General features: G+C 33.2%; 1 protein-coding gene across 3 annotated transcripts in view; it reads left to right on the top strand.

Moving 5' to 3' along the window:
* The window catches only part of NEBL (nebulette), a 458,082-nt gene that overhangs the window by 247,180 nt on the left and 195,832 nt on the right, over nt 1-15,070 (top strand). For 2 of the 3 annotated variants that reach the window (XM_051961694.1, XM_051961696.1), the window contains exon 4: nt 5,386-5,493. In XM_051961694.1, coding sequence (XP_051817654.1) covers nt 5,386-5,493 — 108 coding nt within the window. The other variant, XM_051961695.1, reaches the window with a different exon arrangement.

Raw genomic sequence — 15,070 nt, 5'->3', positions numbered from 1 at the left:
GTCATCATGGCCAATCCCTCTGATTTCAAATCTAGTGCCCTGTCCATGAGATCATGGTACTTCATAGATTCATTATGAACATTCTTCATCCTATTGCTATCTGAGTGTGGGATGTTGTAGAAGGGGAAAAACAAATGAATCATTGATTCAAGAGTTAACATGGATAAACTTGTAAAATATAATATTGATTGAATTTAATCTTTAGTGCAAGAAATTTGGAAAGAGGGATAATGAAGTTGTTATTTTGTTACTTTTGTTTCCACGGTATGTATGGCATGACACTAAGAGTGGATGAAGATGATAGCACACAGAAAAGGCACCAACTGTGTCTTCATTGAAGGAAGGGGGGATTTGAGGACCAGCTTTCTCAGCTGTGAGAATCTGGATTTTGAATTGGTTTCTTTCTGAGGGCAGGTAATTCTACTCATCTCTAAGAACTTCAGTTTCCTTTGGAGATAATATGATGTAGTGGATAGAGCAACTGACCTGAGTGCAATCCTGTCTCAGAACCATACTAGTTGTTTGAGTTAATCAACATTTCTGAATCTTAAGTTTTCCAATCTGTCAGATGAATTGTTTACATCTGATGATCTGTGGTCCCTTTCCATTCTAAATCTATGATCCTATGATCTTTAAAGTGAGAATAATAATATTTGCACTATTATCTCATAAGGATAATATGAGGAAGATTCTTTATAAATTATAAAGTCTGAATATTGGCTAGTATTATTATGGAGGAGAGACAATTTCTAAAGATTATATGATAACAGAGAAGATGCTGATCTGCTTTGGGAGTCTCCTCACTTGAGAGTTCCTCATATCAATTAGATTAAAGAACAAATTCCTATCCTTTTTCCTATATCCATCTGCATGTAATAAGAAGTGTTGGGTTTATCTGTTATACAATCTTCATAAACTTAAAAAAATCTATTCTGAATTTCTTGATAGTTAGATCTATAATGAAGGTCCGATAGCTTGAGCTTTGTCTAGCACACCAAAATTTAGAGCATGTCAATAGCACCCATTCTTTTAAGTAGTGCAAAAACACCTACTCAGCAAAAATAATTAGTTGAAATATGAAGATGCCAGATGGTGCATTTCTTCCCCAGGTGAGCTCCTATCTGGCTCAGTTCTATCCTGATCCATTCCCTGCCCTTATTGCCTTATGGTGTCCTATAATGTGTGCATGGAGGTCAGTATCCCCATTCTCTCTCTTAGTAACTGATTTTGTATTAAATAACAATTCAAGCATTCATTTCATGCTGATTGTTGTAGGTGCTGAAACTCCTGGTTACAACTATTGAGATTATCTCAGCACTTCTTGATATGATACTGCTGATGATATTTTTTTTCCTTAAGAGATTCCAGGGACAACATTAAAAATAATATTGTGGGTTCTGCTGGAATGAGGCAATTAAAACAGGGGGCATCATAGAGAAAGGTAGATAAATAGATGGTATCTGAATAGAGAAAAAAAATGAGGAGACAGTTCCCATATTTCAATCTCAGAAGTCTTACAATATTAGAGTTTAACTAAACCCCAGATATCATCTAGTCCAGCTCTTTAGTTTTACAAATGAAGAAACTGAAATGTAGAATTTAACTAACTTGTTCAAAATTGCACAGCTTTTTAGTAGCAATGCTGGGAGTGGAAATTAGGTGTCTAACATTTAGTTCACTGCTCAGTCTTCTTGACTTCCATGTATCTTTGTCTCCCCATTTATCCTGTTTTTTTCCTGTTCCTTCTTGCCACAACTTCTTAAAAATTGACATGCATAGTAGACAAACTTAGATATACAATATTTAAAATTAGTTCTGGGTAGTTGCATTTTTAGTTGAATCAACATGACATAGGGACTGAGTTATAGAGTTACTTTTTTTTAATAAGGGTTTCCTAGACGGGATTCATGTTGTTCAATATGCTGGATTGAAGAAGGTTGGCTTCAAAGTTTCAAATTGGAAAAGTCAGAATTTTTTATTTTCCCTTTTGTCTTGGATTATCCTAAAATTTAAGTTGGGGGACCTTTCTGATTGCTTAGGGGAGCTTTTTAAACAAATTTCATCCTTTTAGGGGACAGCATTTAAGGGACAACATATGAATCCCTTTCAAACAACATTAAAAAATTTGTCACAACTTTGTAGGTAAATGAATCGGGGACAGATAACCCTTTTGTAGTTTGGAAAAAAGGAAGAAGCTGTTGAATGTTAGCTTGAACTCTTGCCACTATGGACTTAGCTTTTCTTCACTTTCTTCTTTGTTATTCACTCTTTTTTTCTTCCCTTATTTCTATTAAGATATTTAATGGCTTTTTTTTTCTAAAACTAATTTCAGAGTATTAGACTTTGGCTTAGGAGTTTTTTTCTTTTCCGGACTCTTCATGGCTATTGACATTTTTTTTTTTGTCTTAGCTTGTGTCCCACTTTTGTTATTTTATCATGTCTTACTTTTTTACTACTGACTTCAAGAAAGACTAAGTAGCCTCCCTCCATACAAGAAACAGAAGCCTAGATTGTATCTATGCATTACAGGCATGCTGGGAGATTAAGGATGAAGAGGCTAATCTCATTTAATGTTTTCTGTGGATGGAATATAGCAAAGTTCTATTTTTTTTATTATTGAATTGCCATCTGAGACAGTGGCTACACTGGAGGACTCAATGCTTACTTTTTTTAAAATTAAGGAGATAAAGGGAGGAGACATTCTTAGCCTTGAAATATTATGTTTTGCTATTTAGCGCCAAAGGAGAGTATTTTTCCCTTTTTTTTTTTTTTTGAAAAGGGGAATATTGGTAAGATAACTCTTTCTGAGACTTCTGTATCTGAATGTAGGTTAGTTTAAATAATAGTGATAACTGAAATTTGTATAGTAGTTAAAGTCTGCAAAGAAATTTATTAATCTCTCATTTGATCCTTGGAAGAATCTGAGAGTCATGTTATTATCCCTGTTTCACAAATGTTAAATGATTTACTCAGGGTCACTTGTCTAGTAAGTGTCTGAATCTGAATTTAAATTCAGATCTTCTTGGCTTCACTGTTATTTTCAGAGTATTAGATTTTGGCTTAGGAGTTTTTTTCTTTTCCTGATTCTTCATGGCTATTGACATTTTTTTTTTTTTTGTCTTAGCTTGTTTCCCACTTTTGTTATTTTATCATGTCTTACTTTTTTACTACTGACTTCAAGAAAGACTAAGTAGCCTCCCTCCATACAAGAAACAGAAGCCTAGATTGTATCTATGCATTACAGGCATGCTGGGAGATTAAGGATGAAGAGGCTAATCTCATTTAATGTTTTCTGTGGATGGAATATAGCAAAGTTCTATTTTTTTATTATTGAATTGCCATCTGAGACAGTGGCTACACTGGAGGACTCAATGCTTACTTTTTTTAAAATTAAGGAGATAAAGGGAGGAGACATTCTTAGCCTTGAAATATTATGTTTTGCTATTTAGCGCCAAAGGAGAGTATTTTTCCCTTTTTTTTTTTTTTGAAAAGGGGAATATTGGTAAGATAACTCTTTCTGAGACTTCTGTATCTGAATGTAGGTTAGTTTAAATAATAGTGATAACTGAAATTTGTATAGTAGTTAAAGTCTGCAAAGAAATTTATTAATCTCTCATTTGATCCTTGGAAGAATCTGAGAGTCATGTTATTATCCCTGTTTCACAAATGTTAAATGATTTACTCAGGGTCACTTGTCTAGTAAGTGTCTGAATCTGAATTTAAATTCAGATCTTCTTGGCTTCACTGTTATTTTCAGAGTATTAGACTTTGGCTTAGGAGTTTTTTTCTTTTCCTGATTCTTCATGGCTATTGACATTTTTTTTTTTTTTTGTCTTAGCTTGTTTCCCACTTTTGTTATTTTATCATGTCTTACTTTTTTACTACTGACTTCAAGAAAGACTAAGTAGCCTCCCTCCATACAAGAAACAGAAGCCTAGATTGTATCTATGCATTACAGGCATGCTGGGAGATTAAGGATGAAGAGGCCAATCTCATTTAATGTTTTCTGTGGATGGAATATAGCAAAGTTATATTCGCAGTTTTTTTCCACTGTGCCATCCATCCTTTGTTCAAATAAAGGGATCTACCTTCTAATTTGTTGGTGAATAAAAAAAAGGAATAGTTTAAAAATTAAACTTGTCCAAGTTAAATTTTAATTTTTAATGGAGGATCCATAGCCTTCAATATGAATTCTGGATTTCTTCTTTGGGATGAGTGATGTCTTAAAGAAGAGGGGGACTTTATGAGACAGAGGTGAGGAGCAAGTACGTTCCGGGAATGTGAGTCAGAATGACAAATGCACCAAGATGGGAAATAGTGTATCAGGGATGGGGTTTCCTGCATGAGGAAGACAGGGAAATCCCATCTCATCTCTATAAGTATAGGAACTGGACTTGTGATTTCATTGATATAGATGAGCGGTTCTCATACTGTGTTGCAAGGAACCCTGAAATACCATCTTTTTTTTTTTTTTTTTTTTAATAAATCTTATTTTGCTTGTTAATAGGCATTTAAAAGGATTTTAATACAAGAGTTCTATGGATCTTTTGTTTGAATTATACAGTTCTATCTCTTGTAGAAAAGTTTGAGAACCACTGATATAGACTATTCTTAAATTAAAAAAACTCAGAAATTTCTATTAATGTGAATTGGCCCCTTTGATGCAATATACAGCCTTAATGAGTTGCCTAGGACATGAAGAGATTGCCCAGATAGTATGTATCGGAGATTTGACCTGAATACATGTAAATTCATCATTTACTACTTCATACTTTCACTTCTCTTCCCCAAAAGATATATACATACACACATGCATGCATATATTTCACTTTGCAAAGCATAGTTATATCCATGTTTGTTGTAAAAATTATTTGTATCCTTTTTCCCCTAAGCAGCCTGAAAACTGCTTGAAGGCAGTTTTTGCCCATACTTTTCTCATGTATACTTTCTATGGAATACTCCTTTCTGCTCTCTTTCTCCTTCCACTTTCCTATCTTCTCAGATTCAGTTGGTGCCCAAAATAATGTTTATGGACTGTTTTACTTTTCCTTACAAATTTTTTTTTTGATATCAAAATTTTTTCTCCTCTATTGATATTTTTGAAGAAAAGAAAAAGTCTAGTGGTGTTAGGAAAGAATAACTAGATTGCTGAATTCATAGCTTTCTCTGTCCTGAAAACCTTGTCATTTAGTGAGCACTCATGGCTGTTGATTTGGGATTTCTCTGCTTTATGTCGTCTTACTTCCAAATTTTCTCCTTTGGTTCATCAGATGAATTGTAACAACCTGAAGAAGATACCTGATCCATTTGAAATGATCCTGACCTGCCTTATTTTGAATTGTGAAAATGATATTGCTTGTATTTTTTTTTTTCTCTTTCTATTAGGTAAAATATAAAAGGGATTTTGAAGAAAGCAAAGGAAGAGGCTTCAGCATTGTTACAGACACACCTGAGTTACAAAGACTGAAAAGGACTCAGGAACAGATCAGTAACGTAGGTGACAATTTCCTTGAGGGATGGTCTCATGCCACAAACATGGCCATTTTGCAACTGAAAAGTGTGATTGGGTCACATGGAAGGCTTTGCTGCTGCAACTGACTAGAGTGAAAGGAATGGACTTCCCTGTTGATTTCATGTGTGGGTGTGTAAATTGGAGGGGAAAGTATCCCCAAATGTGTGACTGACTACTCTTTTCTCTCTATACATACACATATAAAACCCAGCTCTCATTCATTACACTTTTCCTTGGCTGTTTACATTATGGATATCTACAACATTGGGCATCAGAATGATATGCTTTGTACTTTTATGTTTCCAGACATTTCCTAGTGAGCACTAATTGTTATGGTTCAGAATCTGCTTATTTATTGTTTTCATCTTTATAAACATTTTTTTTCAGAAATTTTGGAAACACAATGAGGTTTATTCTCCCCACTGTGATCAAGTGTGTAAAAATGCAGATAAGCAGAGTCAATATCCTGAAAAATCTAATGTTTGTAGCTATAGCCAGAATTTTGTATATTAGAATTGGTTAGTTCCATATCCAAATGAAGCAAGAGGTCTCTTTTTCAGCAGATATTATATGTGTGATTGCTTTAAGCAACACATTTTGTTTAATCAAGCTAAGTTATTTTCAGCACAGTAAAAGATTTATATTGAATAAGAAAACTGAGACTAACCATTTAATAATATGGAAATGTTAATTTATTATTCATTAAAACAGGAAAAGGAAATGCCTTTATTAACCAGTTTAGAGTTCTAAAACCAATGAAGATGTCTCTTTTAAGGAATTATTTATGAGAGAACTATTCAAAAAGTACTTTGGTAACATTTTATTTTTGCATCCCTATTCAGTGAGTCTCATTTAAAATAGGTTGAATATTATGAACAAGCATGTAAAAGTTTGCTCATTTTTCTGCCCAAATTCGTGATCCATTTTGTGTTTCCTTTATTATGCCCGACTTTATAAATGGTTTAGTCTTAATTTTCAGAGAACATTTCTTTTAATATACCTTTTAGTTTCATGTACTGGGATATTTATTAAGATCACCTGGGTTCTCACTTGCACTAGTGCAGATAATAATTCTACAACTTATTGTTTCAACAGCAATGTACCTTTTTCTTTGGGGGAGGGGAGGAAGGGATCTCTTTCCAAAAGCATTCAGGTCCTTGAGAACCTTGTCTGACCTCGAAGATTAGAGAGGGAGAGCCATATTAGAGGTAAATAGTGGTGGGGTAACATGGATGTGTCTGATCAGGGAACACAGGTCTAACATGAATAGAAAGGCCCATTTGTCCGAATTGATTGAGTGCAGGGAGTCTTAGCTTTTAGACTCTGATATAGCACTATTTTCTTAAAATTTCAATTCTTAACTATAGGGAAGGAGAAGGTTGAGAAGGAAAAGAAAACAATTCAGAAAAGTTAGTGAATTACATTAAAAGTATTTGTGGGTTTTATTTTTTCTTTTCTTCTTTTTTGAAAAAAGAAAAAAAAAAGATGAAACTACAAAGTGAATATCCAGTCTTCTGACTTAGGGAAATCCAGGACAGGTTTGCTCTTTCTCAATTATACTTGAGCCTTTCATTCTTCCTAACATTGCATGTCTCTTCTTCCCACTAATCTTTTGATCATGATTTTCATCTCAGAAAAGGGAAGGAGTTCCAAGAGGATCTTGGCAGAGAAAACTGGGTATGAGGCAGAGAAACAGATAAAAAGACAAGTTATTAGAGTCAGTGAAGTGTGTTTGGTGTTATACCATCTGCCCTAGTAAATTAAAAAAGTTGGAAAAGAAGACCCAATAGGAAGAGTTTAAAGTAAGGGATCCAAAGAAATAAATTGGAATTTCCCTTAAAAGAGAGAGGGAGGGAAGAAAAGTAGTGGACAATCTATTGGGGGATGGTCAAAAACAAACTGCTTATTTTATATTCTGCCTAAGGCTAGCTGGATTAGATTCGTTATTTGAATAAAAATAGATATTTCTAAGATATTTTTCTTCCTATGACCAGAAGGATCTTAATTTCAAGGGGTTATGACTTTTATCTTGTTAAAAAAAATTCTCTAAATGTTAAAAGATGCCTCCTTTCCCCCTCCTTTCCCTTTCTTCTTTCCCCCATCAATCAAAATTTTTTTTTCTTTTAAAAACTAAAATAGAATCACCTAAATATTCCAATCAAAGTTATTTTCAATGACATTTCTTTTACTGACCACCTGTAGTGAAAATGTATTAATTTATACAAGAATCATGCTACATACAACACTACATTTAGAAGTTTGCATCATCAATCAACTCTATTTCCCCCAAACTAAAATTTTCATCTCAGAAATGCATATGATGATTAATTTAAGGATGTCAATATGCAGTAGCTGATGAGAAGGTAAGCAAGCACTTTTTAAAAATTTCAAATTTACTTTAACTTTTGCACTTAATAAGAAAATAATTAGTTGTTTTAAATCCATTTTTTATCATTAGCAGGGATATAAATTTTTTATATCCTAGAGGCTCTTTGAAAATCCTTCTTCTAGTGGCCAGTAAACCTTTAACAGGTATGCATTTTCTTTCTTTTATCTTATCCATGTATGTTTCAGTACATTACCTTATAGAGAGTACTTGAAAATGAGTTGAACTGATTTCTAAGGGGAAATAATTTTGCTGTCTCATTTTAAAAATATTGGTTGTGTTAGTAATCATGAGTATAACTCACTCATATACATGTTGTGTGTGCTAGTAGATTAATTCAAAATTTAATTATATTATTTTTCTTCTTGGCATTGACTCCTAAGGAGAGTTAATGATGGTAAAAATGTTTTGCTGAATAATGAAACTTTTACTTATTTGTGCAAGTAACTTTGAAGGTATTTCCAGGTTACTCAAAGATGTATTTAATTACTTTTGCTTTTTTATTAAGAAAAGTTGGATAGATTAGCAGCAATTGTAAAATGATATTACTAATTTGAAGTGCTCTGGGTAATCTGAGACTAATTGACCAGGCAAGTACAGATATAGGGAGTTGTCTTATCAAATGTGTCCTATACTAAAGAAATCCCACATCTAGGGAGAAAAAAAGATGGCACTTCCATTTTCCCAAACTATTTAGTTTTAACAGGCATTTTGGTGTATTCGTCTGATCTATTATTTTAAACTGCCTGGATTGGATTTTGTAGATTTTGCACAGAAGTTAGGAGAAATGGCCAGGTCAAAAGGTGACCCAAATCATCATATTAGAAATATTGGAGATGCTGAGCTTACACATTTTAAGTATTTAAACATATTTAAGACTTTTTTAGGCTTATTCATTACAGCAAGGATCATTAGAGTTCACAAGCTAGTCTGGGATAATATTATGTGATCTGATAAATTAATGTCATAATGATGAATTCTAGATATTTTTTCTATGTCATGACAAGATAGGCACTGGAATTAAAAAAAATGCTATATTTTATATACTTTTAAATGCATTCATCTAGAATTTAAGATCACTTAACAATGAATACACACTTGAAAACATCAGATTTTGTCTGTAATGAAATATTTTAGTGATTTGGATCCTGGCCTTTCTTTGGGTGCTGGCAATGACACTATATTGAACATGGAATAGCTTAGTAAAGGTTGAAATTTAAAATTCTTGTTCTGACTACCTTGTTCTGTTATTATTACTATTGCAGGGAGAATAAGGAGCTGGAAGAGATGTAAGATTTCAAGTCAAGTGGCTGGCTTGGATATAAAGGAAAGGAACCCAACTGCTACAATGGAGATTTAAAGCTTCAGGTAGCATTGCAGAAGAAGCTTAGATTTGATTCACATATATTAATCTTAGAACTGTTGGACTAAGCTCTTAAGATACCCAGCATTTGACTTGGAGGACCAGTTATGTAAGAAACACAGGAATTAGTTCTTGCATTTAACTGAAGATTACTTTTAATAAATTTACTTTTCCCCCCACTAAAGGTAAAGTACATGAGGTCCATTAATGGTTCTTCTATGGCCAATGCTGACTCAGAAGTTTTGAATTCTGCCTGTTTCTAACAACTTTTCACTGAGAGGAATAATTATTTTTTTTTCTTACATTAATAATCAATTATTGATTAGGACCAAGCTTTTCCCCCTTTTCTCTTTCCTCATTCAGAAATCAGCCACTATGAGTTATTTGGGCAGCCTTTGCAATGCAGGGCTGATAATGAGAGGAAAAATTCAGATCTGTTTAAAAGGTAAAGAAATTTTTTTGTTGATGAATTGAGATATTCTAGTCCATTATGTTTTATTCAGGGTTTGAGAAAATGTGGATTCTCCCTTTTGTTTAGAATTTAAATTACCCTAGATGGAGTGATATGAATATAGGTAAGTCTCTTTGACCAAAACTGAATGATCAGTTAAATGCCCCAGACCCTTATCTCTCATTATAATATTCATTCTTTCTATAATTATTGACCAATCAGAGTTGATTGCCATCCTCAGGAACACCCACTTTTCCAAAGGCATATAAGTGTCAAGCAGGCTCTGTAAGGATTTTTTTTTTTTTTTTTTTTTTTTTTGCATTTTAGAGTACCACTGATCCCTTTTGTTAATTATGTGCCAGCATAATTAACAAAATAATTAATTACCTAGAAATTTTTTCTCAAACTTTTTAATAAGTCACTATGTATTTCCGACCATTTCCCATACCCAAACTACTGTTATTTATTTTTGTAATTATCCTAGGGTTGGAGGACTTGTTTGAGAATTATGTGAGTATCTGTTTGCTTGAAAACATTTTCTTTATTTAGCAAAAAAATCTCTTTTGGGAATTTTATTCTAAAAATACCCTGCAAAAACAAATGAGGAAACTGAAAAAAGGAAAAGAGATGCTTGCTTTTAGTATTTTAAAGCATTTTAACTGTCATTAAGGCATTCTTTACTTTTTTTTTTTTTTTTTTTGACAATTTAGAAGGCATATGAAAATGGCTCATTCGAATTTCAGGCATTTATTGTCTCTTATGTCTACAGCATCAAGCCTGTCTGTAGTAGGCCCACATAACTGAGCTGTTTCCATAGCTACTCATTTGAGTGACAGGATAGTCTTTGGAACATTATTGGCACATTTTGTTCTGCCTGTTTACTAACTATATCATAAACTGTATTCTCAAGTAGCTGAAACAGATTGGAGATAAACTTGTCTCCTGAAAGGTAACATTAAGCCCAGGGGGAACCCTTGCAAACTTTGTACTGACAATAGAACCCAGAAGATAAATATTCCATATTTTTTTTTCTCATTTCATCTAGGGGAAAGAGTAAAATCATGTGAAAAGCAATAAAAAGAGATGGCCAAATGATTTATTTCATGGAAAGAATTATCTGGTAAGTATATTTGTTACTATATCTGTGCTTATGCATATGTGATCAGGAGAATACTGGGGGTTGTGCAAGCAAATAGCATTGACTTTAAGCAGAGTTCTCAGTAAAATGATAATAGTAATAATAATATTAACTAATATTTATCAGTCTTTAAAGTTCACAAAAATATATATGTTAACTCATTTGATCTGTACCATAATCTTATTGGGGATATACCATTATCATCCCCATTATGCCTGAGACTAAAATAATTTAAATGACTTGGCCAGCATTTCACCCCATTAAGTGTGTTAAGCAGAATTCTAACTCAGCTGTTCCTGAATTCAAATATTGTTCAGGTAAGTTCCTGGCCAATATTACCCTCTCATGAAGGTTCCAGTCATGCTCATTTCATGCCCAGATCAGCTTACTCTCTGGACTATTCCACTTCTTCACCAGCAACCTTGACCTCCTATGAGACTTCCCTCCCCTTCACTCCAACTTTTGGTTCCCCTTAAAGATTTTTCTATTAGAATATAAATTCTATTAGACTATAGATTATATTATAGAATATTAGAATATAGTTTAGAATATAAATTCAATGAGATTGGGGACCATATTGTTTTCTTGTATTTGTAGCCTCAGCAGTTAGGAAAATGACTTAAGCATAGTAATTATTTAATAAATATTTTTTCTCTGTCCCTATTCCCCTTCCATTTCCTTTCCTTTCTCCTTTTTCCCCCCCCTCTCTTCCTTGATTTCCATTTTCCTCTTTCTTCTCCTATGATCCTCCCATCTCAATCATTTTCCTCTGTTCTGTCTTTCTTCCATCTCTCCCTTCCCTCTTCTCTTAACTTATCTTCCTCTCTCTCTCTCTCCCTTTCTCTCTGCTTCTACTATGTCATATTGGGCCAGAGCAATCATGTCTTTTCTTTTCATAACTAAAAACTGTACATATTCCTTGACAAAATCTTTCCTATTTAAAAACAAACTCATCCTCATGTTGACACTGATCCCTTTCCTAAGAAATAATATGCTCGAAAGTTTTTTTAAATGTTCTCCACCAGAATTATAATTGAAGAAAATTCTTAGGATATCTGAAAGAATTGAAATGAAAATTTTTTTATTTCTTATGACAAATTGATTGGTTATTGATATTTAAAGCAACCCCCTCAGCAATGTTATTTATCACTGAAATCTGAGAATGTAGCATAAGTTAATCATTTGCAAATTAGTTGGCTCAAATGGATAGACATTACTGATCTAGTTTTCTGTGATTTATTGTGAATCATCTTCAGAAATATTAGATCGTTGATGCTAGACATTGCCTAGTGATTGAAAGCCTATGTCCATGATCTATTAAAACATTTGACTCAAAGTCAGGTTAGATATTGAGGGTAGGCATGATGGTGGGAGCGATTATCTAGTGATTCCAAGTCTTTGTTTATAATTTAAATAAATCATTTTGACAGAGACTGACTGTAACCATGTTCAAGATGCTGACAGTGTGAAATTGAGTTGTATGGTGGACATGAGACAAGCAGTCAAGAGAAATCCCTAAAGGCATAAATTTGTTATGTAATTGGGTCAACTCATGCATGAGAAATGCATGCTAATTGTAAATTGGTGGCAAAATTATAGTGTATCAGGCAATTAGGTCTTATATTAACCCAAACAATTGACAGAGTGACATTTTTTTCTTCCTTTTTATGTATAGCAAACATGAGGGTATTTAAAAATATGAGATGGGTGAAAAATGAGAAGTCATTGGAGGTTAACATGGAGGTAATGTTAATATCACTCAAAAACATAAATATCTTACTACTATTTGGATATTTTGTGTGAAAGCCTTTAATTTTGAAGAGATTAGTCTTATATACAAGTGTACATGGGTATGTGTGTGTGTATGGAATTGACAATTGATTTTTAATTCTATTTTATTATATTTAAGGTAACAGATTTAATATTCCCCTTCACTAGAAGTGCCTAAATTCTTACCCTTGTAAGTTCACTTGGGTAACCTCAGGTAGTCACTTAGGGTTCTACTCTTGGGGTTCCATACAGTTCTGTTCTTGTGATTCATAACTCTACTCTTACTTTGTGACATGTACCTCTACCTATCATCCACTTTCCAGAGAAAATTGATTAACCTAAAGGTCAATTTCATTAATTTAAAACTGTTGTAGCAACTGTTATCACCAGAGAATTGATCTTAGCTCCCAGTGACATAGAGGGGGAGGAACTGAAATGACTCTTAGATACACCTCCTCATTAAAATTAGCCAATCAGAAGATGACACACCTCTGTTGCTCAAGATTTTTCTCTCTCATCTTGTATATCACAAGAGAGGATCTTGTCATTCTAACTTGAGGTCATTGGTCATTGAGAGATCATTGACCCCATTTATTGGCAATTGCTAGCTCTGCTAATATGCTAAATGGATCATGCTCAGAATTTTGTCTCTCAGAATTTATCTCACAGCATGTATGTATGTGTGCACACATATATGTAGATACACATATTCACACACAAACACGCACATATGCATACATATATATATATATATATATAAATTATACATGCAAATATAAATGCACAAATATATGTTTATGCGTATTGCCAGACTGCTCTGAACTCGTTAGCTACTGAAGCTATAATTTGAGCTTCAGTGATTATGTCACATAAATGAAAACTTTCTTCAGTTTGTGCACTGTATTTTAGTCATATCCAGAAAGAACATGAATAGTGACCAAAGAAGAGGACAGATGATAAAGGAAAACCTATCCCCATAGCAAAATGAAGAACTCTGAAATACTTTCAGCTTTTGTTATCTTTGTGTATAAAGAGCAAATGGCAATAGAAGATTATAACATAACAAATATTTTATAAAAAAAAATCAAATGTCTATATTTTTACTTTTAAAAGATAGACTATCAGTCGATTTAGTTTTTTAAAGCTCCTACTATGTACCAAGCAAGTGCTCTCAGTAATTTTTTGCACTATCTCAAAAAATGTTACTGAGGAATTGTATAAAGAAAAAAAGGGATGTATTATTTGACCTTCTTTCCAAACACAAGATTTAGTCTCATATTTGGTTTTATTTAATTTTTTTTCAGGAAGAGTCTAATGCTACTTGTACATAACAAATAAGAGAGTTATTTTTGTGAAAATGCTATTATTTCCCACTTTGGAGATATGAGAAAGCATCACCTTCACCTTTTAAAATAATAAATGAATGAATAAATATACAAATATTCAGATGCTCTCAATCATTCTATCTCCTCATTTACTTCTAGCATGTAAAGAGGTAGCCTTTTTCCTTGCCAAGAAAAACTTCTTTACATAAACAAATATTTCATTCTGTCTTCTCCAGAAGATTTCCCCCACTCTATTCTCTCTATTCTCTCAGTAAACTTCACAATCTATCTATTGACTGCTTCCCTACCATCTACAAATATAGCCATTTCATTTTTACATCAAAAACCCTCCACTTCATCTGTCCATCCCCAGTAGCTATCATTTCTTATCTTTTCTTCTTTTCCTGGCTCAGCTCATAGAGAAGGCTTAAAACAGTGGTCATTTCTATTTTTTTCTCTTCTCCTACTTTCTGTGGTTTGATTTTTCATTCTACTGAAATTGCTTTTCCCAAAGTTCCCAAGGATCTTTTAACTGTGAAAGCCAATGGTTTTATTTCTGTCCACATATTTCTTGACTTCTCTGTATCCTATAACACGTCTGATCTCCATTTTTTCCTTATACTCTTTTAGTATGCCTATCTGTTAATTTTTTCCTTCTTAATTTCTCTTGCTAGATTTGCATCCAGCTCACATCCTTTTGAGTTTTGCCCAACTCACTATCTTTGACCATTCTTTTCTTCTTTCTCTTTACTCTTTCACTTGATGATCACATCAACTCTGATGAATTTAGTTATCATTTTGGTAGAGACAATTTGGTACAGATCTATTTGTTTTGGCCCTAATCTCTCTCCTGACCTCCATCTTGTATCTTCAGTTGCCTGCTGGTTGTTTTGAACTGGATGTTTTGTAGACATCTGAAATTCAGCATATTCATCAAATTGAACTGGTTATATTTCTCCTCAAGCTCTCCCCTATTCCTCACTCCTCTATTATTGTTGAGGTACATTATATTCCCTGTTATCCAGACTTGCAATCTCAATCTATATCTAATCAGTTACTAATACCTAGTGATTTTAACTTCATAATATCTTTTATATAAGCCTATATTTTCTTTTTCTAAGACAC

This window comes from Antechinus flavipes, chromosome 5 (assembly GCF_016432865.1).
Source record: "Antechinus flavipes isolate AdamAnt ecotype Samford, QLD, Australia chromosome 5, AdamAnt_v2, whole genome shotgun sequence".
Lineage (NCBI taxonomy): Eukaryota > Metazoa > Chordata > Mammalia > Dasyuromorphia > Dasyuridae > Antechinus > Antechinus flavipes.
This window is presented reverse-complemented; position numbering and strand designations above follow the sequence as displayed.